Source organism: Natator depressus, chromosome 21 (assembly GCF_965152275.1).
Source record: "Natator depressus isolate rNatDep1 chromosome 21, rNatDep2.hap1, whole genome shotgun sequence".
In the NCBI taxonomy this organism is placed as follows: Eukaryota; Metazoa; Chordata; order Testudines; family Cheloniidae; genus Natator; species Natator depressus.
The window spans coordinates 17,086,013-17,112,008 of record NC_134254.1 but is presented as its reverse complement, the minus strand read 5'-3'; the positions used below and the strand labels follow the sequence as shown (position 1 = coordinate 17,112,008).

General features: G+C 47.0%; 1 protein-coding gene across 1 annotated transcript; it reads left to right on the top strand.

The window, feature by feature from the left end:
* The first annotated feature begins 5,212 nt into the window (after nucleotides 1-5,212).
* On the top strand, nucleotides 5,213-23,000 carry PSMA5 (proteasome 20S subunit alpha 5). The gene is made up of 9 exons (XM_074936270.1): nucleotides 5,213-5,390; nucleotides 8,451-8,517; nucleotides 12,030-12,156; nucleotides 13,579-13,646; nucleotides 14,703-14,810; nucleotides 14,915-14,973; nucleotides 15,957-16,059; nucleotides 17,800-17,886; nucleotides 22,715-23,000. Exons 1-9 carry the CDS (start codon nucleotides 5,362-5,364, stop codon nucleotides 22,790-22,792), a joined length of 726 nt encoding a protein of 241 aa, XP_074792371.1. The 5' UTR covers nucleotides 5,213-5,361; the 3' UTR covers nucleotides 22,793-23,000.
* The last annotated feature ends 2,996 nt before the right edge of the window (nucleotides 23,001-25,996 follow it).

Below are 25,996 nucleotides of genomic sequence, written 5' to 3'. Positions count from 1 at the left end.
ACCCTGCTTACCACAGGGCCTTGGGCAGTCACCCACATCACCCACCCATAAGGCTGGCTCTGTCCCCTTCAAAAGCGACGACCCGCCCCCGCATACCATGCCACCCTCACTTCTGCACTGCTGCTGGTGGCGGTGCTGCCTTCAGAGCTGGGTGCCTGGCCAGCAGCCGTCCTCTGGCCAGCCAGCTCAGAAGGCAGCTGTGCAGAAGTAAGGGTGGCAATACCTCAACTTCCCTACAATAGCCTTGCAATCCCCCCATGACCCTCTTTTGGGTTGAGACCCCCACCATTACAATACTAGAAATTTCAGATTTTAATATTTGAAACAGTGAAATATACGATTTTTAAAATCCTATGACTGTGAAATTGACCAAAATGGATCATGAATTTGATAGGGCCCTAGCCATAAGTTAATATCTCACAGGTGTAAAGTCCAGGGACTTGTATGTACATTCAGGAGAAGATGATTCACAAGTGGATTTCAGTTTTCAATCAGTCTCTAAACAATTAAACCTATAATGTTTGCGGAGTGTTTGCAAAACAGCAAATCTGAGATTTACAGAGGTCTGAAGGTGGTTTACCAGCAGTGCTGATAATTCAGAGTTTGTGGTTTGTACTTAATTATTTCTTCTGTACAGCATCACAGATATCTGTAAAGGCTACCCCTCCTCCTATCTTAATGATGAATCTTTGGGCTAAATCCTAGTGAACATCTCACTCTTGACTGGTTTGGAGCACCCCAAGAGCCACAAGGAGTTTGGAGCAATCCGAGCTCTGCAGATGGGAGATTACTGTGAAGCAGCCAGGGTGCTACAGTGGAAGGGGTGATGATAGTGGGACCAGTATGTCCCCAAGTGCTAAGGTGTTAGGACAAAAAGCTGTGTGGTCTGGAATCCACAGCCCCTGAGAACCAGCATGAGTTACAGCACGAGGCCAGTTTTGTGTGTACAGATCAACCTGCACAGTATGAGGACTCAGTGTGCACAACAGAAGAGGGTGAGTACAGCAGCAGGCAGTGGCTGCACAGGGGTGTAGCTGCAGCAATGTTTTCATGTTTCAGAGTAACAGCTGTGTTAGTCTGTATTCGTAAAAAGAAAAAAGAAAAGGAGTACTTGTGGCAACTTAGAGACTAACCAGTTTATTTGAGCATGAGCTTTCGTGAGCTACAGCTCACTTCATCGGATGCATAGCATATCGTGGAAACTGCAGAAGACATTATATACACACAGAGACCATGAAACAAAACTTCCTCCCACCCCACTGTCCTGCTGCTAACAGCTTATCTAAAGTGATCATCAAGTGATCATCAAGGAAGGCCATTTCCAGCACAAATCAAGGTTTTCTCACTCTTCCCCCCCCCCCACACACACACAGACACACATACAAACTCACTCTCCTGCTGGTAATAGCCCATCCCTCTTTGAAACCTCTCTTTATAATGCGCATGATAATCAAGGTGGGTCATTTCCAGCACTAATCCAGGTTTTCTCACCACCACCCCCCCACACACACACACACACCCCCTCCAAAAACCACACACACAAACTCACTCTCCTGCTGGCAATAGCTCATCTTACAATGTGCACAGCAATAATCCAAGTTTAACCAGAACGTCTTGGGGGGGGGGGGGGTTGTAGGAAAAAAACAAGGGGAGATAGGCTACCTTGCATAATGACTTAGCCACTCCCAGTCTCTATTCAAGCCCAAATTAATAGTATCCAATTTGCAAATGAATTCCAATTCAGCAGTTTCTCGCTGGAGTCTGGATTTGAAGTTTTTTTGCTTTAAGATAGCGACCCTCATGTCTGTGATTGCGTGACCAGAGAGATTGAAGTGTTCTCCGACTGGTTTATGAATGTTATAATTCTTAACATCTGATTTGTGTCCATTTATTCTTTTACGTAGAGACTGTCCAGTTTGACCAATGTACATGGCAGAGGGGCATTGCTGGCACATGATGGCATATATCACATTGGTGGATGTGCAGGTGAACGAGCCTCTGATAGTGTGGCTGATGTTGTTAGGCCCTGTGATGGTGTTCCCTGAATAGATATGTGGGCACAGTTGGCAACGGGCTTTGTTGCAAGGATAGGTTCCTGGGTTAGTGGTTCTGTTGTGTGGTATGTGGTTGTTGGTGAGTATTCGCTTCAGGTTGGGGGGCTGTCTGTAGGCAAGGACTGGCCTTTCTCCCAAGATTTGTGAGAGTGTTGGGTCATCCTTCAGGATAGGTTGTAGATCCTTGATAATGCGTTGGAGGGGTTTTAGTTGGGGGCTGAAGGTGACGGCTAGTGGCGTTCTGTTATTTTCTTTGTTAGGCCTGTCCTGTAGTAGGTGACTTCTGGGAACTCTTCTGGCTCTATCAATCTGTTTCTTCACTTCCGCAGGTGGGTATTGTAGTTGTAAGAATGCTTGATAGAGATCTTGTAGGTGTTTGTCTCTGTCTGAGGGGTTGGAGCAAATGCGGTTGTATCGCAGAGCTTGGCTGTAGACGATGGATCGTGTGGTGTGGTCAGGGTGAAAGCTGGAGGCATGTAGGTAGGAATAGCGGTCAGTAGGTTTCCGGTATAGGGTGGTGTTGATGTGACCATCGTTTATTAGCACTGTAGTGTCCAGGAAGTGGATCTCATGTGTGGACTGGACCAGGCTGAGGTTGATGGTGGGATGGAAATTGTTGAAATCATGGTGGAATTCCTCAAGGGCTTCTTTTCCATGGGTCCAGATGATGAAGATGTCATCAATATAGCGCAAGTAAAGTAGGGGCGTTAGGGGACGAGAGCTGAGGAAGCGTTGTTCTAAATCAGCCATAAAAATGTTGGCATACTGTGGGGCCATGCGGGTACCCATAGCAGTGCCGCTGATCTGAAGGTATACATTGTCCCCAAATGTAAAATAGTTATGGGTAAGGACAAAGTCACAAAGTTCAGCCACCAGGTTAGCCGTGACATTATCGGGGATAGTGTTCTTGATGGCTTGTAGTCCATCTTTGTGTGGAATGTTGCTCAGAAACAACTCTGACATCATAATCAAAAAGGCTGACAAAGGAGGTGCTGTTGTCATCATGAATAGGTCGGAATATGAACAAGAGGCTGCTCGGCAGCTCTCCAACACCACTTTCTACAAGCCATTACCCTCTGATCCCACTGAGAGTTACCAAAAGCATCTACAGCATTTGCTCAAGAAACTTCCTGAAAAAGCGCAAGATCAAATCCGCACAGACACACCCCTGGAACCCCGACCTGGGATATTCTATCTACTACCCAAGATCCATAAACCTGGAAATCCTGGACGCCCCATCATCTCAGGCATTGGCACCCTGACAGCAGGATTGTCCGGCTATGTAGACTCACTCCTCAGGCCCTACGCTACCAGCACTCTCCAGCGAGAAACTGCTGAATTGGAATTCATTTGCAAATTGGATACTATTAATTTGGGCTTGAATAGAGACTGGGAGTGGCTAAGTCATTATGCAAGGTAGCCTATCTCCCCTTGTTTTTTTCCTACAAACCCCCCCCCCCCAAGACGTTCTGGTTAAACTTGGATTATTGCTGTGCACATTGTAAGATGAGCTATTGCCAGCAGGAGAGTGAGTTTGTGTGTGTGGTTTTTGGAGGGTGTGTGTGTGTGTGTGTGTGGGGGTGGTGGTGAGAAAACCTGGATTAGTGCTGGAAATGACCCACCTTGATTATCATGCGCATTATAAAGAGAGGTTTCAAAGAGGGATGGGCTATTACCAGCAGGAGAGTGAGTTTGTATGTGTGTCTGTGTGTGTGTGGGGGGGGGGGAAGAGTGAGAAAACCTTGATTTGTGCTGGAAATGGCCTTCCTTGATGATCACTTGATGATCACTTTAGATAAGCTGTTAGCAGCAGGACAGTGGGGTGGGAGGAAGTTTTGTTTCATGGTCTCTGTGTGTATATAATGTCTTCTGCAGTTTCCACGATATGCTATGCATCCGATGAAGTGAGCTGTAGCTCACGAAAGCTCATGCTCAAATAAACTGGTTAGTCTCTAAGGTGCCACAAGTACTCCTTTTCTTTTTTCTTTTTAATGTTTTCATGGATGCTGGTGTTCGTGGTGCAGTTGCAATATTGACAGTCTCAGGCATTCAGAAATCATGACTGAGGCCCCTTAAGATCATGATTCATGTAAAAATCATGATATTTTTAAAAATATTTTAAAAAATAATACATTTTGGAGTATTTTTCTTTCCCTTCTGCTTTTAGAGCTGCTAGGGTGCATTCACTTTGTGATTTGAAGATTTTTGCTGCAACAAAGCGGGGATGCGGGAGAAATCTTTTTTTAAAATGAATGCCGAGAGTCTCATGCAATCTCCTGATCTCTGCAGGTGGGACTTGAACAAAAAAACACAACCGTTGTGAGACTTGTCATGAAATCACCAGTTGTGCCCAGTGACCCCGCCGTGGCCAGTAGTGAGTGCTGGGAGCAGAGGTTACAACCACGCTGGTCTGGTTACTCCAGACCTGGTGCCCAGCTGGGAGCAGAAGCGACAGAACTCAGGACCTGCTGGCCTCAGCCCCTTCTGCTGCACCTGCCCCATCTCCACCCTGCTGCTGCTTCCTCTCTGCTGGGCCCAGCCCTACCCTTCCTCTTCCTCTTCCTCCCCCTCCCTGCTGGGCCCAGCCCCTCTCTTCCCTTCCCTTCCCTTCCCTTCCCTTCCCTGGTGGGCCCTGCCCCCTCCCTGCTGGGCCCAGCCCAGCCCAGCCCTGCCCTGCCCTTACTCTTCCTCTTCCTCTTCCTCCCCCTCCCTGCTGGGCCCAGCCCTTCCCTTCCCCGGTGGGCCCTGCCCCCTCCCTGCTGGGCCCAGCCCAGCCCAGCCCAGCCCTGCCCTACCCTTCCCCTTCCTCTTCCTCTTCCTCCCTGCTGGGCCCAGCCCCCCCACTTCCCTTCCCTTCCCCGGTGGGCCCAGCCCCCTCCCTGCTGGGCCCGGGCCCTCCCCCGCGCGCCCTGTGCCCGCCCGCTCCTAACACCTGATGCCCCTCCCCCCTCATTACTGTCTGAGTTCCTCCCCCATCGCAAGGTTTGAAGAGGGGGGCGGGATCCGCATACTCCTTAGACCCTGGCAACCAGCAGCCAATCAAGGCTTGGCAAGGGAGCTCTTGACCAATCGCAGAGAAGTAAGACGGGATCCCGCCTCGGATGCCTATTGGCGAGGGCATGGTGACGTCTCAGAGTGCTTCGCCAATTGGGTAGCGGTGGGGGCGGGGCCGCGCAGGCGCAGTGCGGAGCCGGTTGCTGACAGGGCCGCTCGCGGGAGGTTTCGGGCCTGGCGTGGGACTTGGACCCGGACTCGGCGTTTCCCTGCCCCGCACGCACCGGCCTTCAGCCCCGCGCCTGTCGCCGCCATGTTCCTCACCCGCTCCGAGTACGACAGGTGAGCGAGGGCGGGCCCGGGCGGGCCCGCCCCGGCGCGGGCCCAGCCCCAGCATCTGCCGCGTCATGGAGCCCGGCCGGGCCTGGGGCTGGCCCAGCCTCCGCGACCCCTCCCGCCGAGCCCTCTCAGCCGCACTGCGGGGGGTCCCCGCTCAACGCCCGCCCCTCCGCGCGGGGAGCTCTGCCCCTGAGCCCCCAGCTCCCTTCTCTCTGCCCCCGCCCAGCCTCCCACTGTCTCTCGGGGGGAATCCCCCTTCCGGGTCCTGTCCTTGGGCCTGCTCCCTGGCGGTGTCCGTGGGGGCGATGCTCCCAGTGAGTCCCCTGGGTCGGGCTCCTCCCCTTCCTCCTGGCCCTGAGCCGGGGTCCTTAGTGGGGGAGGACAGACCCGCTGTGTCATCGCTCTGGGGTCTGATTGACAGCACGCTGGTGGTGGCCAGCATTTGGCGGCCCTGGGGAATGGGAAAGGGTGCTTTAGCCACCCAGCCTTAATGTCTCTGAAGTAGGAAACTTGGGGCTTGTCTACAGTGGCACTTTACGCCCCCCTGAGCACAGCAAGTTGCAGTGCTGTAAAGTGCCAGTGTAGACAGCGCACCGTGCTGGGAGCTATTCCCCTCATGGGGGTGGCTTTTTTATAGCGCTGGGAGAGCTCTTCCCCAGCACTATGCTGTGACTACCCAAGCCACATTAAAGTGCTAAAGTAAAGATGTGCCCTTGATGTCGCGCTCAAAGGAACACCGTGAGATTATCCCACTACAGCATCCTCCTTTTCCACTCGTGGCACCCAACTCTCCCTGAAGTCTCTTGAGATTAAATACCAATAGTGCTAAAGTATGGCTAAAAATCAGACGTAAAGCAACAGTAACCAAGTAGAGTCCAAGTTAGCAGAGCCATTTTGGCTCTGTCCACACTACAATTACAGGTGGCCATAGACTTCATTACAAGAAAGAGGCTTATTGGAGACAGGTAATTGTAGAGTAGTTGGGGCCTTGTCCCTAATTCAACATATTGTGCCTTTGTATTGTAATTTAACTGCTGTTCCCAAACACTTGGGCCCTGTTTATGCCATAGCTCAATCTGCTTTAAATATGATGGTTGTTAACAAAGTGTTAATATAGTTTCCCTGACCCAAGTACATGAGGCCTACCTACTCATGTTAGGCCTCCTACTATCTGGCTTGCAACTTCAGAACTATAGGTTTCAGAGTAACAGCCGTGTTAGTCTGTATTCGCAAAAAGAAAAGGAGTACTTGTGGCACCTTAGAGACTAACCAATTTATTTGAGCATAAGCTTTCATGAGCTACAGCTCACTTCATCGGATGCATACTGTGGAAAGTATGTGGAAAATTTCCACAGTATGCATCCGATGAAGTGAGCTGTAACTCACGAAAGCTTATGCTCAAATAAATTGGTTAGTCTCTAAGGTGCCACAAGTCCTCCTTTTCTTTTTTCAGAACTATAGTGTAGGCAGGGCCTAAGAAGCAGGCTGGGTTAGTCACAGAGTGACTGAGTTTTCAGGCTTTTGGTTTCATTTTTAGTTGGACTGAACACTGTTTTGCATGGCTATAAAACTGCCATCAAAGCAAATAAATAAAAACTACTCTCTCAGAAAGTTTGGGTCACTATGTAATCATGAGCTAAGCTATTCGCGTGGATGTGACAAATGTGAATTTGCATATGCACCCTTACACTCTGACAGGTTTCAGAGTAGCAGCCGTGTTAGTCTGTATCCGCAAGAAGAAAAGGAGTATCTTTTCTGCACCACTGTAGCACTCTAGGCCGCAGTTTTTCAAAGTACAGGTTGCAACCCATTACTGTGTCGCGGAATGTCAGGCATTGGGTCGCTTTGCTGATTCAAATTATAACTATCATTGCTGTGCAGCAGCTCTATAGGGCTGTACAGCAGGGATCTGGAGAGGAGAGAGGTAGGGGGTGGATGGGAACTGGGGAGGGTAGCAAATTGGGGCTTGGAGGGCTGCTGTGAGCCTCTCCCCCGGAGCTTGTTGCTGCCGGCCTGGAGAGAGGGACCCTTTCCCTGGAGCTCCATGCAGAGGGAAGAGAGGCCTGTGCTTGGTGCTGGCAGCCGGCAAAGGGAGAGAGAGGCAGGTCCCTCTCCCAGAGCTAGCTGCTGGGGGCGGGGGGGAGGGCTGGGCCTGCCTGGTGCACCCCAAATCCCTGGCCCTAGCTAGAACCCTCATCCCTCCCCCCCGTATCCCAATCCTCTGCCCCAGCCCTGAGCCCCATCCTGCATCCTGAACCCCTCATCCCCAGATCCACCCTAGAGCCCACACCCGACCCTCTGCCCTACCCTGGGCCACCTCCCACACTCCTTACCGTAGGCTTACTAAGGGTAGTGTCTAGTGTTAGTTATGTAAAGGGGGTTAATCTGGAATGTATTGCAATATTATGATTTCATGAAAACTCTAGTCAAAAAATATAATTGTTTTGGGTCACTGGCATTAACAATTTTCTTCAACTGGGTCATGAGGAAAAAGTTTGAAAACCACTGCTCTAAGCCAACGGGAGAGAGCTCTCCTGTCAGGTTAATAACTCCTGCCTCCGCAAGAGGTGGTAGCTATGTAGGTGGGAAAAACTCTTGCTAAATATAAGCAAGGCAATAGCCTTCCTGAGCCAATAGGAGCATACACTGTTTAGAGTCCAGTGGCCGTTCTAGTATCTGCTTGTGGGAGATCCTTTGAAGCATTTCTCCCCACATTTATAATTGGGCCCACTGGAGTTCTAGGGCATCTTCTGCTTCTTTGTCCAGTCCCTGCTGCTCTTTCACTCCTTCCTCTTTTTAAAACTCATGGATCTACATCCCTCTAGTCAATGTCTGCCATGTTGGTGTTCGCTTTCTGAATATACAGGTGTCATGCTGCTGGATGAGGAACATACATCTATAAACATATCCAGCCACTGACTAAAATGCCCTCGTTCTGCATTACCAGCTGACTTGACTTGGTGCCATTAGGTCCCTCTGCAGAGTAGAACCAGGAACTATTTTCTCTGATGTTTGTCCTTAAGTTTTTGGCCTTTTCTCTAGCTCTGATTTTTTTCATTGCAGGGGTGTGAATACCTTTTCTCCAGAGGGGCGGTTGTTCCAGGTGGAATATGCCATTGAGGCTATCAAGGTATTGCAAACCTCAGCCATTGTTGATACATTGCTATCTGTAGCCCAAACGCTCCCAATTGTGATTGGGCTTAGTCACTAAGGATGGGAGAACTCTTAACAAAAGTCCCGTTGTTCATTTCAGTAGTTGACTCTCTTCATTTGAAGTGAGGACTGAACCAGTGTTCTATCATTTATTGTTCCCTTTTTACACACACACACACACACACCCGCCCCGCCCCGCCCCCCTCTACCTGGTGGAGCTCTTGTGTTCATACAGTGATGCTGGTTAATAGTAATCCTGATGACATCTTGCAGTTGAGAGCCAATCCTGTTCCATTGATGATCATGGGCTTCGGATACTGGCAACAGGCATGCCACTTATTAACAACTTTTTCTGGAGGAAAGACCTCAGCTGCAGGCAGCTTTGCAGGGCTACAGCAAGGAAAGGAAGCGCTTGAGGCTGCACAGTACGTCTGTATGCTGTGTCCTGCCCTAGCACTAGTACCTGGGTTTGGCAGGTCCCAGTGCTTCCTTCTCTGGCTGCAGCCCCACAAACCTGCCTGTGACCAGGAACTGCCATCCACATTCATAGTGGCCTGGGGTGCCCATGTCCCAGCCTAATGGGGGATCCCCTACCAGAGTCCTGGCACTATGGGCTGGGAGGGGAGGCTGTGGGCTGCGCAGCGGTAGGGAGACTTCAGCCCAGATGCTGGGGCTTTCCATGGAGAGTGTAGGTTCTGAGGCCACACAAGGCTGCACAGTACCTCTCCCTGTGCTTTCCTGGCTGCGTCCTGTCCTGACGCCGGGGGTTCGGGCTGTCCAGTGCTTGTTCCCTGGCTGCAGCCCCGCAAAACCAGCCTTCTGCTTATTGGCAACTTCTGGGTAGCAGCAATTTTTACTGGGAACTAAGAGGTTGCTAATAAGCAAAATCCATTGTATAATCAATTGAATTGAATGTCAGTTAACACTTAGGAACACCACAGCCTGGAGTGGGGGAAGGGGAAAGACCTCTTCCCCAAAACTACACACTCAGCAAAAGCTTGGGGAAACTACTGAATGCTAACATACTGCCAAATGTAGTTAGAACTGCGTGGGGGGTGTCCTGGACACTTGAGATTATTAAAGATCCCATGGCATTTTTGAGACTTGGTGTTCGCTCCAACATATAAACCAAATTCTTATTTGAGTAATTACGTTCTACCTCCTTAAATGCCTCCCTATAGCTTCAATTAAAAATATTCACTTGATGCCCTGAACCTTTTTGGGCTAATGGAGCATTGCATTCTGGGATGTGTAGTTTCCACATACCACCTCTCTCAAAGATTACCAGATTATAACTGTACTCTATTCTATGGTAACTAGATGACCTTTATTTTCTTGGCTAATTGCCAAAGAAACCTGGGGTTTGTGAGTGCCTGTTTATAATGGTTGAATGTTCTTTCTATTGCAAGTGATGCAGTTGTCTCATTGCACATGCACAAGATGTGTTTTAAATTAATTGAGAGATGGAGGTGTGTTTTTTCTAATATATGAAGAAACCAACAGTTTCTTCCCAAATTTGATGCGGAGGGTTTTAGTGTAAGTGGCGTTGAGGAAAGAAACCTTTTTTTATAGGTTCTTCGATAGCCTCTATTTAGGGATTAACGTTAAGGGTCCACGTAGATGAATATCTTCTCTGTTACTATTTCCCACTCAAACACTTTGGCCACAAGGAGCAGGCAAGATGCAGCTATTCAGTTTCATCAAGTTTTTGGAAGCAAGAACTCTTAAATGCATTCTAGTAGTCAGTGTGTTGATGCATTCATATTGCTCATAAAATACATATAATAAAGCTGAAATCTAATCCATAGGATAAACTTGCTTGTCATTGCTCATAAAATACATATAATAAAGCTGAAATCTAATCCATAGGATAAACTTGCTTGTCTTTATTGTGTGTTCCACCAATAAGCCTGGAAATGAATTAGATTTATGCAGCTCAAATATTGCCTTTAAGATGTTTGGTACATTATTCCATGTATTGGGAGTGCAGGGGGATCCTTCAGTTTACAGGGAAATAAATTGGGGCAGTTGGTAATGCAATCTTTGCAGTACCTCAAACAGTCATATTTTGTTTCATAATTACAGCCAAAGCTTTGAATGTGGTTCAGGCAAGATATATACTTAATAAGGGATCCAGGTGGTTCAGTCTTTGAGAAACATGCAGGTGAATATGATGCAACTTCCAAAATTAGGGAATTCTTGTGTGCATTTGACAGTGGCATGGTTTAGGGCTTGTCTACATGGGGAAATTTACTGATATAGTTATACAAGTAAACTTCCTTGTGTAGGCAAGCTCTTAGAGTTATGAGCAGGCAACTGATAGCCAAGTACTCCTGAGATTTAATCCCAGTTCTGATGCCCTGTGTGGCCTTTGTCAGTCACCTCACTTCATTATGCCCATTTCCCTGTCTCTCAGAGGAGTGTAATCCTTAATTATCTCGGAGGGGAGTTGAGGATGCAGTAATTAAGGCACGAAAAGCAGGATTTGGTGAGAGTGCAAAGTACCTCTCTTTCACTTGGTGAAGACTCCTAAGTAAATTCTGCAGATAGTAAGGGATTTCACAGCAAAGGAAAGAATAAAAGTGACTGCAGATTAATTTTATTAGTTTAAATATTAGTTATATCCCATTTTATATCCATAGAAATCAATGCATCTGACTTTAATTTTGTTCTGCAAAAAAAAAAAATTCACAAGGCTCTTTTTAATCTGTAAAATTAAAAAAAAAATTCAGTGAGATTATGGTATAGCTCAGGGAAGAGATTAATTACTAATCTGCAAGAGGGTTTCTGGGTCTCGATTAACTTTCAAACTGCACGTCCTGAGCAGCTTAACTTCAGTTCCCAGATCAAATTATGCCCTCTTAGTTTAGCTCTCACTGTGCGTTATCCTGTATTTGTTGTGAAGGTACATAACTGTAGATACATTAGTGCAGCGGTTCTCAAACTTCATAGCACCACGACTCCCTTCTGACATCAAAAATTACTACATGACCTCAGGAGGGGGGACTGAAACCTGAGCCCTGCTACCCCAGCTGGGCGAGGACAGCAAAGCCCGAGCCCTACCCCGGTCAGTGGGCCTGTAACCTGACCTCTGTCGCTCAGGGCTGAAGCCAAAGCCTGAGCCCTGCTACCCAAGGCTGAAGCCCTCAGGCTTTGGCCCTGAGCGGTGGGGCTTTGGCTTCGGCCCCAGGCCCCAGCAAGTATAACGCCAGCCCTGGTGATCCCATTAAAATGGGGTCGCAACCCACTTTGGGGTCGCAACCCACTGTTTGAGAACCCCTGCATTAGTATATGCAGAATCTGTTTCTGCTACTGATGTTGTAGTACAGTAATGGCATCATTCGGGCGGGGGGGGGGGGGTAGAGATACTACAAATGATGTAGGTCAAGATGAGCATCCTCATTTTGTGTAGATTAGATAACAAAGTGTAGGCACCCTAATGATGTTGTAGATTACGTGTGATGGTGGTAACTGTGTGTGTGTTCTTAGCTTGGCTCCACAGCCATTGGGATTCAGACATCAGAAGGTGTTTGCCTGGCAGTGGAGAAGAGAATCACCTCCTCACTTATGGAACCCAGCAGTATTGAAAAAATTGTAGAAATAGATTCTCATATAGGTAAGAGTAACGCAGGTTTGTTCCTTCTCATGGTAAGGCCTGTGTCATCCTTCCAGCCCTGGACGTGTAATGAAAGCTTCTCCAGAAGAGTTTCATGAGAGACTTGTCTTGAAACATGGTTTCTGAAGTCATCTCAGGCCCTCACATGGCTTTCTTGGGTGGGAATGAACAAGCAACTCCCAGCAAATACTGGGTGCTGGTTACTGGTTTTCCAGGCTCCAGGCCAGCAGGACATAGTTGCAGGAGCAGGAAGCAGCAGCTGAAATGCTCTTCCTATCTGACCTCCCTAATGAAAACTCATCCCCAAATTTAGATCTGGGAGGGTAGGGAATTATTGCAATGTAAAGGTTTGATCCCAGGCCAGTGTCTGTGCTGGGAGCTCACTGGTTGGATCACTAATGTTAGACTGTTCCTCTGTGCTCAAGGCAGCTTACTGCAGCTGCAGGGGGCCCAAGGAAGATTGATTGGGCAGCTTAAAATATGTCAGCTTAAAAAATTAGAGCTCTCCAAAGCACTACTCTTGTAAGTGATAAGAATTGGTGTGGGCTGTGCTGCTCATGAAGAGACAGGCTAGATTCCCAGAAAAAACGTTTCTCCTCTGCTTTCTTACAATACAGCCCTTTCCACAGCTACCAGACGCCATGTGGCATTACAGGTTGAACAGATCAATTTATTTATAGCCGCTTATTTCAACCAGCTACAAATGTGCAACTTTGTGGCATTCTGTGTGCATATCAAACACTATCAGGCAGAAAGGTGACTTTTCCAATACTTAGATTTTTGGTCAATAGCCCCACAGGTCCTCCCACCCCAACCCTTCACTCTCACACGTTTAGTAGGTTCCCAGCCTAAATTCTGGCTGCCTTGTGCTACCCAGCCACTAATTAATTCACCCTTACATTATGCCCCCTATGTTCAGGAAGCTGGTGAGTGGCTCCTGGTGGAGCCTGATTGCTGTCTCAGACCTCTTACTGTGCCACTGCCAGCTAACAGAGAAGCAGCCAGCCCCCTTTTCGGGGGAGGATGACTTTATTCTTTCCAGCAGGTTTGGCTAGTGCCTTGGATTCTCTTCCAAGGTTTCAGATTCGGTTCCTTTGTCCATTCACTGCAGTAGTGGTTTTTTGCGTAGCTCTGTATATCGGAATGCCAGGCATCGGCCCTGATAAGCCATAGCTTTAGCCATCTAGCTGAGCAGTAGAATATTACCTATCTGGCAATTCCATTTGCATCCAGTGTTCTTCACTTTCTGACCTAAACTATTGTATAGTGTTACTGAATGCTGTTACACAGCAGCCACATTTGGCCCAGTGGGTGAAGGAGTACTTATGTCACTAGTAAAGTGCTTTGGGGATTTTGGGGACAAAAGTGGTAGAAAACTTAATAAATGAAGTTATTTGTCACACTCTCTCCTCTTTGTTTCAGGCTGTGCCATGAGTGGATTAATAGCTGATGCAAAGACTTTAATTGATAAAGCAAGAGTGGAGACACAGGTAAAGCTTCCTCTAGTATCTCAAAACAACGACCTGATTCTGAGAATAGGTTATTTTTCTGGCCAATTGGATGGTCCTGGCACTTGCAGACCTGGGTAGCAAAGGCAAACAATGCTGAGCAGGAGGAGAAACTCGGAGACAAGCCCAGCAGCTGAAATTTCACAGGTGTTTAGCAGAACTGACTCTCACTCACACTTGTTGTTTGTTTTGGTCTTTTTAGTAGTGAGAGCTTGGTATGAAGAAGGAACTGCATTAAATTCTGTTGTAGAGGAGCTTTTCCTGGGGGACTCAGAGCTGGTATGGGTGGATAAAGGCACATCAGCACTGTTCCTCCCCTTCTTTTGGAGTAACATGAAATCCTTCTCTCCTTTCAGCTGAGTGTAGTTCTAAGATGTACTGACTTTGCAATCACCCTGGTAGTGTCCCAGGGTATCAGGTGTCCCTAAGGGAGCAGCAAAATAGTAAAGGGACCAATCCGCTACTTCTGAAAGAAGCCCTTGTGAATTTGTATAATTTCCAAATTACTCGGTTTTTCCCATCCCAAACCAGGCCATGAAGATACTCCTCTTCTGAGAGGCCCATGTCACAGACACACGTCCTTTAGCTTGGGATGTCACTTCTGAGCAATACAGAGCATTCCTTGCATTATCTCCATCTTGTGATTGAATGTACTGCCCTTGTAATGCCCCAAGCTCCTGCCAGGTCAGGGAATGGAACTGGAGTCCAGAAGCTGGGAATGGGTGACAGGGGATGGATCACTTGATGATTACCTGTTCTGTTTGTTCCCTGTGGGGCACCTGGCATTGGCCACTGTCAGAAGACAGGATACTGGGCTATATGGACCTTTGGTCTGACCCAGTATGGCCATTCTTATGAGTCTCCCGCATGGCAATGCAGAGCACCATCACAAGGCTACATGGCAGGCCCATTACCTTTTGAGACCCTTTTATTCCATCAGAGCATTGGCTTTTGCATGTGTCCTGTTGAGGATCACGCGCAAGAACTGGCTTTTGGAAAGGGACAGGTAGTTCAAGCCCTTGTATTATCTTCTCCTAGAATCACTGGTTTACATACAATGAAATCATGACAGTAGAGAGCGTGACACAGGCCGTATCCAACCTAGCCCTGCAGTTTGGAGAGGAGGATGCTGATCCTGGTGCTATGGTGAGTAGGTGCTGGCACAGGACATTTTCTGATTGTAAAACCATTGGATTTCCTTTGCCTTAACAGTCCTGGTCTCTCTCAACCCTCCTGTGGTTTTGTTACAGTCTCGTCCATTTGGTGTAGCGCTGCTGTTTGGAGGAGTCGATGAAAAAGGACCCCAACTGTAAGTTCAGTTCTCTCGCTGGTTCATGCTCTTCTTGGGAAGAGGCGGGGCTTCTACCTGAAGCACCACGAGCTAGTCTGATTAGACAAGAAATAGGGAATTGCGTAGAAATCAACATCTTTGGCTTATCTCAGTATGTGCCTGGGATGCAACAAGCTGCAGTGATTGCCTGTTCAGTGTGGAACAGAATATGATGCTTGCAGTAAACCCTGATTTTAAGTTTGATTTAAAAAAAAGTTGAGAATAAAGTGAGAGGGGGAAGATCTTTCTTACCCTTCCCCAAAGGACTAGCAGAACCACTCGTAACATAATATCTGGAGCCTGCTATATCATTCCTTAGGGAGGGGGTGGGAGCACTTGTAACCAGAAACTCAATGCGCTTCCAAGATCCAGACCTTCCTGGAGTGGTGGGGGTGGGGGGGTGGAAGTTCCATGAATGCAGTGGGAGGAACAGCACAGTGAAAAGAATCTCGAGCTGAAGGTCTGTCTTTCTGGGTAACCATGGCCTCGGTCCCTATCAGAATAATGAAAGATCCTGTTCATGTGAAATGCTTCTGCTAGGGTTGTGAGCGATAGTGACAGAAAGGGGTGCAACTCTAATTCTAATTTGGATACCCTGGTTGTCTGTTGGGTTTGGCACTTGCTTCAGGGCATTTCTTGACCCTTCAGCTCTTTGGAATCTTGGTCTGAATTTTGTCTTGTCCTCCAAATGCCAGCAGGAGTTACCTGCTGCTGGTGTATCTTGTCTCAGCAGCCCCTCAAATCTGCCATACAGGATGATGCTGGCTTTAGCCACATAGCATGTACCCTGAGCCTCTGCCTCAGGATGTCAGGCAAGCTGCTACTCTCTAAATTTCACCCGATGAGTCCTTAACTTCCAGCTGTAAATTGGGCTCTGCAGAGAATGTTTCATTATTGTGAATCTTCTGGGGAACCCCTTGCAATGCAGTGGCATAAGACACTCTTACCTGTATTCCTGGCAGGTTTCACATGGACCCTTCTGGGACATTTGTGCAGTGCGATGCCAAAGCAATTGGGTCTGCCTCGGAAGGTGCACAGAGCTCCCTGCAAGAGGTTTATCACAAGGTAACGGAATGAGTTCAGAATTACACCCGCTGATTAGCTAGCTGATGTCTGCAGTGCCCTGGGAAGTAGGTATTACCCCCACTTCATGGGTGGGGAAACTAGATACAGGGGCTAAATCCAGAAGGGTAGTACCAGAGCACTCCGATACCATGTTATGGTATAAATACACTCCCCAAGACGATACAGGGACACGCTGACCCCTCCTAAAGATAAGTTCAGGATGACAGCGTGATGGATAGAGATGTTTTGATCGAACCAACAGGTACACGTTTAAAGGGTGGTAACTAACCACGTCAGAGAGGAAATATGTAACTTGTTTGTATAGGTGTATAAAAGAGGGATTGCCGAGGGGGTGCCTCTGTCTGGGCTAGAGGGGAGCAGAAGGTCATGCCTGCTCGCTGAGCTGTGTTAAGTGTCCCCATAGAACAGGGGTTCTTACAACAAATATTTTGGTGGCCTCAGAGTGTGGCCACCAACTCTTGCTGGTGGCCGCTCTGAAAAACCAGGCTGTCTGTCCCTGCCTTCTGCAGCCCTTCAGTGAGAGCTGGCATCAAGCTGGTGGGTCAGGAACTCACCAGCCGCTTGTGGAGTCCCAGGCTCCCTTTGCCTTGCCCGGGCAGGAGCAGGGGAGCTGCCCAGGGGAGCGCACCAGCAACTGAATGCTGCAGCCACCTCCAGTGCCACGCACATCAGCCCCACGTGTCTCCAGAGGCGCTGCCCGGAGCCCCTGAGGAGGCTGCAGGGTGCAGATCCCTTCTGGCGGCACCAGCACAAACACCAAGCCAGCGCATCTCGCTGCTCTTGGTAACAGCTATTCAGGAGCAACAGCTGGGTGCTGCAGTTAGAGGCCACTGCTTTGCTCCCCCATTCTCCACCTGCTTTGGAGGCTTTTGTGGCTGAAGAAAAATCCGCTGGTGGCAGCGTTTGAGAAACGCTGCCATAGAGTCTACCGGGTGCTAGGACTGTGCTTCGTAAACAATACACCTGGCCGAACGCCTGTGCCACTGAACCGAGTCTGTGGTTTTCTTGGGCATTTAACCCAAACAGCAGACTTGGATTGATTTGGTCGGAGCCAGTACAGTACAACACGCGCACAGCCAACAACTGATAACCGCTAGTCATCCATTCTTGGGTATCACATAGATCATTGGCTCTGGACATTGGCTCATGAGGGGCCTCACAGGTTAGAGCATGAAGAGCTCTGTGAATACGGAGGCCAATTTTTCAGAATTGTTAAATAATATTCAGTGAGAAACAGGAACCCTGGTGATTTATAACTAGAAAGACGGTCTTGGGTGGGGACTTCCTAAGACAGCCTTGTTGAGGTGACCAAGCAGCTGAATTTAGATGTAATAAATGAGACCTGATTAGTGTCGTGTTTTTTTTGTGATGGAGATCTGATTTGAGTTTTGTAAAACGATAATGCTGTAGACATAGAGAAGGGGAGATCTGCAGTATTATACACAAAAAGGAAAACAATGTACCCAGCAATTTAGTTATTACCTTACCTGAACTACATTCCTCACTAGTGCAGTGTTGGTAATATATATAATTTGGTGACATTTTGATTTGCTGCCAGTGATAGCTTGATATGATATTTTGGAGCAGGACAGAGGGAGGACACGACTTTTGGAGAGGATGTGATTTTCTTTTTCAGAGGACTGTTTAGAGAGGTGTGTGAGAGAAGCTAAACAATGAAGCTGAGTGGCTAACTTATTTTTGGCTTGTTTTATTTAACAGTCAATGACACTGAAAGAAGCAATCAAGTCATCCCTCATCATCCTAAAGCAAGTTATGGAGGAGAAACTGAATGCAACTAACATTGAGGTATGTGCTGCTGCCCTGTTCTTCCTTGTACAAATGCTGTAGGAGTTGGCAGCATTTGGACTACAAGAAAAATCTGTCCTGCTTCCCTGGTCCAAGTCTCTGTGGCTGCACGGCAAGTATCCCCTTGGGATGTCTCAACTGATACTAGGTCAGGGTTGGTTTTAGATATTTGTCAAAATAGCAATGACTGGGATGAGGGGACTTTAAAACAAGGGCCAATCTGCAACTCTTAAGCCTTCAATCTCTTCCTGAGGTGGTGATTCTTGTCTGTTGTCTTGTCAACATCTATACATTTCTAATGTGCTCATTGCCATAATATCAGTGTGTTGCCACATAACTCCGTGTGGCGTACCTGAAGTAAGAATGAAATCCTTAATCTTTCTCTTGATTTGGGCTCTTGGGAAAGTATTGCTGGGCTCTTCTGCCCTGCTAATTAGAGAATGCTTGTCTGAGTAAATATCTGAATCCTGCAACACTCCCTGAATGTGGCTAGGCTTGACTTTGTATTACTCTCCAAAACCTTGAAGGAGGGGCCCCTGCTAAGAGCACTAACACAAGATCTCAAGAGTTGCCAGAATGGACATGTCATGCCAGCTGGGTAATTTTTTTAGGGTTTCCCACCGCTATCCTTTCTTGTCACTTCCAAGGAATGAAAATTATACAGCTTCAGGACTTACTATTCTTAGTCTTGGATCAGTGCAAAAAAATAAGACCAAAGAGATGGTTTTTCCAGACTTCAAATCTCTGGGAATGAATATGTAGAGTCTGTGTTAACCTCCACTTCCCAGTGATGAGCTGCAGCCTTGCTAAATGTAATTTGGTTCCGACATGCTAACACTTTTTTGTGGGGCAAATAAAAATCATTTTTCCCTCTTATTGTCCATCATGGTAAAGGGTAGGTGAATAGATTTCTTTTGATCAAGGCTGGTGTATAACATTTGTTTCTATTTCTGGCAGTTTACAAGATAACTGAACCTTAAAATCATGTCATTCTGACTGCTAACTTGCTCTTCTGTCTCTTCAGTTATGGATGTGATTTCAACAGCTGCTGTCTCTAGATAGTAACTTTCAGCCTGAAAGTTACTAGGCGCACACTCTAATTTTGGGTGCCTCTGTTTTTGACTGCCCACCCTGAGATGCCTGGGGCCTGACTTCTCAGAGTTGTGAGCTGCAGGTGCCTTAGCTCTGGCAGTCTGAAGGATCAATTGCTGAAATTGTAATGGGCGTAGGTGGGGAAGCCAAGCAAGATGATGATCAGAATGACGTGATTTTACATTTTTGTATTGCACAACCTACTAAAGCACAGAAATACTTTGGGTCCAGTATAAATGCTCTGAAGTCCAGTAAACTTCCCTAAGCACCATTCCTGAACAGTACCAGCAATAGGAGAGAAGTTTAATGACTGCAACAAAAGCTACTAGCAATAGGCATCTGATGCTAGATGTGCGGCTTGTGTCTAATATTAAATGCTGCTAGTGAGCCCTTCTGAGATGACAAACTGAGCTGTCCTAGAGAGGAGAGATGGAAGAGAACATGCCAGGTTGCATTTGCACACTCAGAGCACAATCTTGTGCCATCCCCAGAAATGTTCCAATTATCAAGGATTAAGTCATGAGCATTTTAACAGGGTAGCCAGCCCCTTAAATAAAATTGGGCTCAGCTCTCCTTTTTCAGTCCAGGTGTACTCTAGTTTGGTGTAATGAGGGTGAGGCTTCCCCCGGAGTTATAAACAAGAGGTCAGAATCCTGAGGTACAGTTTAGAATGGGAGAGAGTCCAGAGGCTTGAGAGTATGGAGCTCAGAGGAAGAGCAGAGCTGGGCTGAGAGCTCAGGGAGGAGATGCCCATGAAGCCAGATCAGGCTGGGGAAAGCAGAAGGCAAGAAAGCAGTCGGAGATTGGGAACCTACAAACTTCCCCTGGTCAGAGAGTGCTAAAGGCTGAGAGCAGCAGAGGGTGATGCCTCTGAACTGGAGAGCCAGAGAGGGCTGAAGGACGGATGGGTGAGTCTGCTGATGTCTCCAGGCAAGAGCTGGAACTATATCTGAAAAGGAACAAGGGTGGAGAGAAACCCCAGCTAGAGGTGCTGAGCTGGGGCATGTTGAGAAATGCCAGAGCTGAACTTGGTGTTGGACTGTTGGGACAAATGTGCTATTTAGACTGTGCTGGGGGCATCTTGGTTTGTGGTAGGTAGTGGGACTTCTAATAAACTAGAACTGCAAAAAGGGCTACTTATGTATTCCAAAGGCTGTACTGAGTTTATTTGCAGAATAGAGGGAAACTGAGGCAAGGGGCCACTTACAGGGCTGCCCTGAGGGTACAATGGGGTGCCCAGTAAGGGGCCACACATTTACAAGCATGTTTGCTCATTATTACTATCTTACAAATCAGTATCTTGGTCAGTGAAGCTTTCCTCTGGATGACTGACTTATAGTACAGTGTGTGAAGAAATCCATGCAGAGTAATGTGTACAGTATACTTATGTCAGGTCCTCATTTAACATGGCTTAACTGTCTTCAGCATAGCTCTGTATGCATTGAGGAATCACTATCAGGTTTAATGACAGGTTTCAGAGTAGCAGCCGTGTTAGTCTGTATTCGTAAAAAGAAAAGGAGGACTTGTGGCACCTTAGAGACTAACAAATATATTTGTTGGTCTCTAAGGTACCACAAGTACTCCTTTTCTTTTATCAGGTTTAAGTATGAGAATAGTGTGCTGAGGATTAAAGGGGCACTGTAGAGTGAAATCACCCTTCTAGTTGAGAATGTTTGACTTAGTTACTATATCTGAAAGGCTAGAAAGCAAACCGAAGAGAGAGTTAAGGTTTGGGTTTTTTTTTACATTTGACAACACATTGTGTGGTTTTTTTCACAGAAGTGGGGTGGAAAAAACAACATGAGAATGTGGCAAAGGAACAGTTAAAAATATACGTTGACAGCAGGGCTCAGGAGCCAGTGCAGCACCTGAAATGTCTCTCCATTTGCTTTTTCAATGTGACTGTTTCCCTTTATTTAACCTCTTTCCTTACAGACAAGTCTTAAAATCTAGAGCAGTGGTTCTCAACACGTGGTCCACAGCTGCTTGTGGCCCAGTCAGCACACAGCTGCGGCCCATGTGACATCCTCAGGGCCATACAGATAGTGTGTATATATTGTGTGGATGTGGCCCACATAACACACAGAGAGCTGCATATGCGGCCCACAATGGTAAATAGGTTGCGAACCACTGGTCTAGAGTTTGGATAAATTTTTGTTGTTCACTAGTGTCTTTGAATAGTGGTTTGGGGGGGGGGGGCCCCACGGGTAGAGTTGTACTTAAAGGACTACCCAGTCAAAGTGGGTCCGGTATCTTAGGCCAAAACTATCAAAAACAGTTAGTGATTTTAGGTGCCCGACATGAGACTCCTTAAACAGAGCTGTCTTTCAGAAAGTGCCAACTACCTGCTGTCTAAAAGCCAGGTCTGGTTAAGGTGTCCCATGTTGGACACTCAAAATACTCATCATTTTGAAAATGTTGGCCTTAAAAGTTCTTGACCTATTTTTATACTCTTCACCTTGTACATCTTTGACATTCTTTGCTCCCCTGCTGGTGTCTGTGGGTGACCACAAAGCAGTGCCGCATGGGGCCCAATGGAAGCTCCAGGGCATGTGGGTCTTGGGTCCTTTTTGTTCTGCACTTCTGTGTCCAGTCTTTCCTCTTCCATTGATGTGTGGCAGTAGCATATTCCCCATTCCCCAGAGAGTGAAGACTTCTGCCCCACTTCCAGAACTCAGTACATCCCAGGGCGGTCCAAGGAATGAAGGTTCTGTGCCACACACGGTAGCAATCACAGGTGCTCCCCAGTCCCCCTTGTTAGCTTCCACTGCATCTGTTCTTTACCGCTATCTTCCCATGTCAGCCCCATTAAATGGCTCTTCAAATATTCTGTTGCTCCTTTTCCAATTTCTTCTTAATATTTTGGTGCTTGGTCCATGAAGGTTCCAGGCTATCTGCCCTAGAAACTGAATCCAAACAGCATCAGGAGATCCCTGCCCTGCCCTGCCTTGCCTTGATAATGTGCCTCTGTCCTGTTCTCCTGGGGTCACTTCCGGGAGAGTGAACTTCCTCTCAGCTCAGGTCCCCTTGAATCCTTGGCCCTCTTCCGATCTCCATTTGAGCCACTAAACAGCTGATTGATAGAGGGCAGTGACAGATGTTCACTACTGACCAGGTCTGTATTTGAAGTAATGACTGATGCAAATGGCCTCTTTGGTTACCAATTTCCCAAAGATACTCAAGCTCGGTATTAACAAATTGTCCCCTAATGATTTGAGTTGTTAATAGCCTCATTTTTAGAATGCCTGTGTAACAGGACAGGGCTTGTAACCCTGGTTATTACAGAAGAGGGAAGCTGGCTCTCTAAACTTGCCTCCTGAAGATGGTGGTCCAAAAGATGTTTGCCTGGGCCTGATTAGAAATGGGACTGGCTGAACTGCAGCTTGTCTCGCCCTGCCGCCCCGAAGTTTTCTGTTTAAGAATTAGTGCGAACCAGTCTGTCCCTGCAGAGGGAGAAGTAGCTGAACCTGTGCGTTCCCAGTAGATGTTTCCCTGAGCTGCTGCTACTATGAGGAGATTGAGTCAATTAGAAGTTATTTCTGCAGCAGGCAGCTATTTTAGGGAATCAAAGAACATGTTACGGGCTGGAACGATCTCGCTGGGCTGGCGGATCAGGCAGTTGAGAAGGAACAGCTGCTCCATCTCTGGCAGTTTCTCTGTTCCATGCCCTGTGCTGTCACTTCCTCACGTATGCAGGCAAATAGTTACACTGAACCCTTTCTTCTTCTCCTTCCAGCTTGCAACGGTGGAGCCCGGAATGAAGTTTCACATGTATACAAAAGAAGAGCTTGAAGAAGTCATCAAGGATATCTGAAAAACAAGGAGCTTGAGAGAGAGACTCCCTCAAAAGCCTCGTTCCCTGTTCTAAGTGAACTGACTTCTTTCAGTTCCTTCGAGTACCCGTGATTTTATTTCCAGCAGCGTATGTGCTTGCTCTTTGTAGAAGGCTGTAATGGTTTTTTTTACAAGTTCTGTACATAAACAATCTACAATAAGGAAATGAGAATAAATCCTTTCGTTACTCTTATCTTGATTCTCTTGTAATGGAGTTCTGGGGTGGGGGCAGATGCAGAGCAGGTATAGAATGACCTCTGCTGTTAAACTGCTGCAAGGTAATACAGAAAGCCCTGCACCTAATATATGTTCTGCAAACAGGCATCCCTAATAAGGCTGCTCTCCCTGCACTGCTATGCACACTGCTTCTCTGGACAGCATTGTCTGGTGTTCCCAGACATGGCACGACCTCCAGCACCCGCTCTGGGGGAGATCCTTTCTGGCAACTCCAATGGCAAAGCTCCCTCTTGTGGAGAATGCTGTAATGACATACTATCTGTACTCAAAACATCTGATCCAATGTCACTTACCTGAGATGGATCCCCCTTTGTGTATCCAGTGCATCCAGGCCCCTGCTCATCCAGATTCATCTCACCCATTCTCCTTCATATGTCCAAGGCTTGCCTGTAGTTTTGACTTCTGTTGAAGGTTGTGAAATCAATAACTGGATTTGACATTCTTTCTTAACAGGAGCCTTAAAAGTAGGACCAAAGAGCATGGTAGGATACTTATACCCTTAACTGGAAATGAATTTTAACATACCAAAGTCCTGTGACTTTATTTTCATAGTCAATTTTCAAAGAGTGACTTCATTTTCCAGATGTGAAATTGCTTTGAGATTTATGGGTGCAGTATTGTCCTGTTAACAATCAGCCTAGTTTCATTTATTTCTGGTGACTGTCATTTAGATCAGTGTCCTTTTTGCTTATCTAGTGTGAATCTTATCCCCTTACTTGTCTCACTTTTGTTCCCAGTTGAGTAAAGCACAGCATTAGTTTCTCTAACCAAAGGAGCTGTAACTTCTACTGCTCAGTCTGGGTACTGGGGTTGATATCCATGTGTATTGGATTGTTAAAAGTAAAAGGAAGCTCTCCTTAATCATCAAACCCAAAAAGTTTGTCCTTGTGAAATCAAGGTCTTATTTTACTAATGCTATTTCAGAATGTAGGAAATTAGCTACGTGGTGGTTCCTGCCAGTAGAGGCCTGTGACTACAGTTCTGTTGAGTGGGTGGCTCTTTAAACCTTTGCATACGGTTGAGGGTGGATCTACCTGTAGTTTTTCACCTTGTCTTTCCTATTTTGAAAAATTAAACAGTTTCATAATGAAGGAATTAAAACTTTTTGTTTTTTGTGAAATAAGCAACTGAGGTAGCATTTTTTAATATAGGCATTGAGAGACTCTGAGCAGCGCAGAGAAGGAAACTTGCTCTGGCAAATGGGAATACTTAAGACATCAATTTCTGCAAAATTGACTGAAACAGAAAACTTGTATTCTTATGCCTCTGAAAAACCTTTCCACTGTGACTCTGAAGTAGAAGCTGTTTCTGTCTCCAGCATTAATTTCATGGTTGCTTTTAGCTTTTTCAAGCCACAGCATGAAATTGACAAGACGGATCAGTTTCACTGTTTCTATTCCTTACCTTGTGGAAGTCCAAACACCAAGAGAATTGGGTCAGTTTTCTTTTGCTGTTGCTTGGGAATGGTCTGAGCAGCAGCAAAGGGAGGCAAGGGGGCTGTTGGAGCCAGGAGGAAGATCTCATAATGGAGGCTGGGTAAGGTTAGAGCAGCAGAGCCCTCTCTCGCCTTCCAGAAGGCTAGGCAGAGGGAAAACTCATCCTTCCAACTGCTGGGAGCATGAAAGTTTCAAATCGAACAGCAACAGACACATAAGGTGGACCCCCAAGCAATGTCCAGAAAGCATCCTTATAGGAATCCCAGCATCATCTCTTTCTAGTAGCAAGAGTGGGAGGCTGGACTTTATCAGCCAATTGTCTGTGGACCTTAAAAGTAAGCAGTTAGTTATAAAAACAGCCATACTAAGTCAGACCAATGGGCCATCTAGCCAAGTATCCTGTCTTCTGACAGTGCCAGTGCTTCAGAGGGAATGAGTGGAACAGGGCAATTTCTTCACACCAGTTGTGATTTTATAGACCCCTATCATATCCCTCCTTAGTCGTCACTTTTCTAACCTGAACAGTCCCAGTCTAAGTTCTTCTTGTATGGAAGCTATTCCATAACCCTAATCATTTTTATTGCTTTGTATCCGTATCCACTGTTCATGGAGGCTCTGGGTTTATTTGGTTTTATGACTTCGCACATGGGTAGCGAGTTTGATCCTGGATTTGCAAATACAGTTGCATGTTTTGCGAGTGTAGCGGTTGTTGAGGGGAGAGTTTGAGGCATTGGCCTTATGACATGCTCTCTTCTCCTGCAGAGATCTCTCATGCCACTCCTCAAAAGCAGACACACAGCCTCATGGCACTGACCTCTCCATCTAGGTCTGTCCAGTGCACATTTCAGTGTCTAGCATGCTTTGAGATTGGTCTTCATTGTGTCTTTATATTTAAGGATAGGTCAACCCTTAGAGTGGGTTCCTGTGCTCTGTTGGCTGTAGAGAACTGCTTTTGATATACAGGAAACCTCCATGCAGACCAGGTGCTTGACCCAGCAAGCTGGATGAGCATGCTTTCGATGCCAGAGATTTGACACCTCTCAAGGACTTAAATGTCGGGGCTCCTTTCGTACCCCTTGATGTTGCAGATGGATTTTAGGCAGCAAAGGTGGACGCTCTCCACTTGTTTGATGTGGCATCAGTACAATGTCCATGTGTCGCAGCCATGGAGTAGTGGGGTGCATACAACAGCACGGTAGATTCTCTTGGTTCTGACACAGACTCCATGCTTCCTCTGGAGGAGCCTGTGGGTGAGCCTGCCAAATGCCAATCTCCTCATCCAACACGGCATTGCTGGAAAGTGCGCTACCCAGGTAACAGAATTTCCTGACCGAGTTGAGGGGTGTATTGTTAGTTGTGACCATGGGATCATTGTGCTCATGCTGCTGCTGATCTGGTGTTGGCGGGTAAAGGCTGATTGTAAAACCAAAGCATTTTGAGGCATAGGTAAAGCAGTTCACGGTAAGCTGAATGTCCTTGGGCGTGTTTGCAATGAGGGCACAGTTGTCAGC

Coding starts and splice junctions, on each gene's coding strand:
- PSMA5 (XM_074936270.1), top strand. CDS start 5,362: ATGTTCCTCACCCGCTCCGAGTACGACAG. Junction 5,391..8,450: donor ACCCGCTCCGAGTACGACAG/GTGAGCGAGGGC, acceptor TTTTCATTGCAG/GGGTGTGAATACCTTTTCTC. Junction 13,647..14,702: donor AAGCAAGAGTGGAGACACAG/GTAAAGCTTCCT, acceptor ATCTTCTCCTAG/AATCACTGGTTTACATACAA.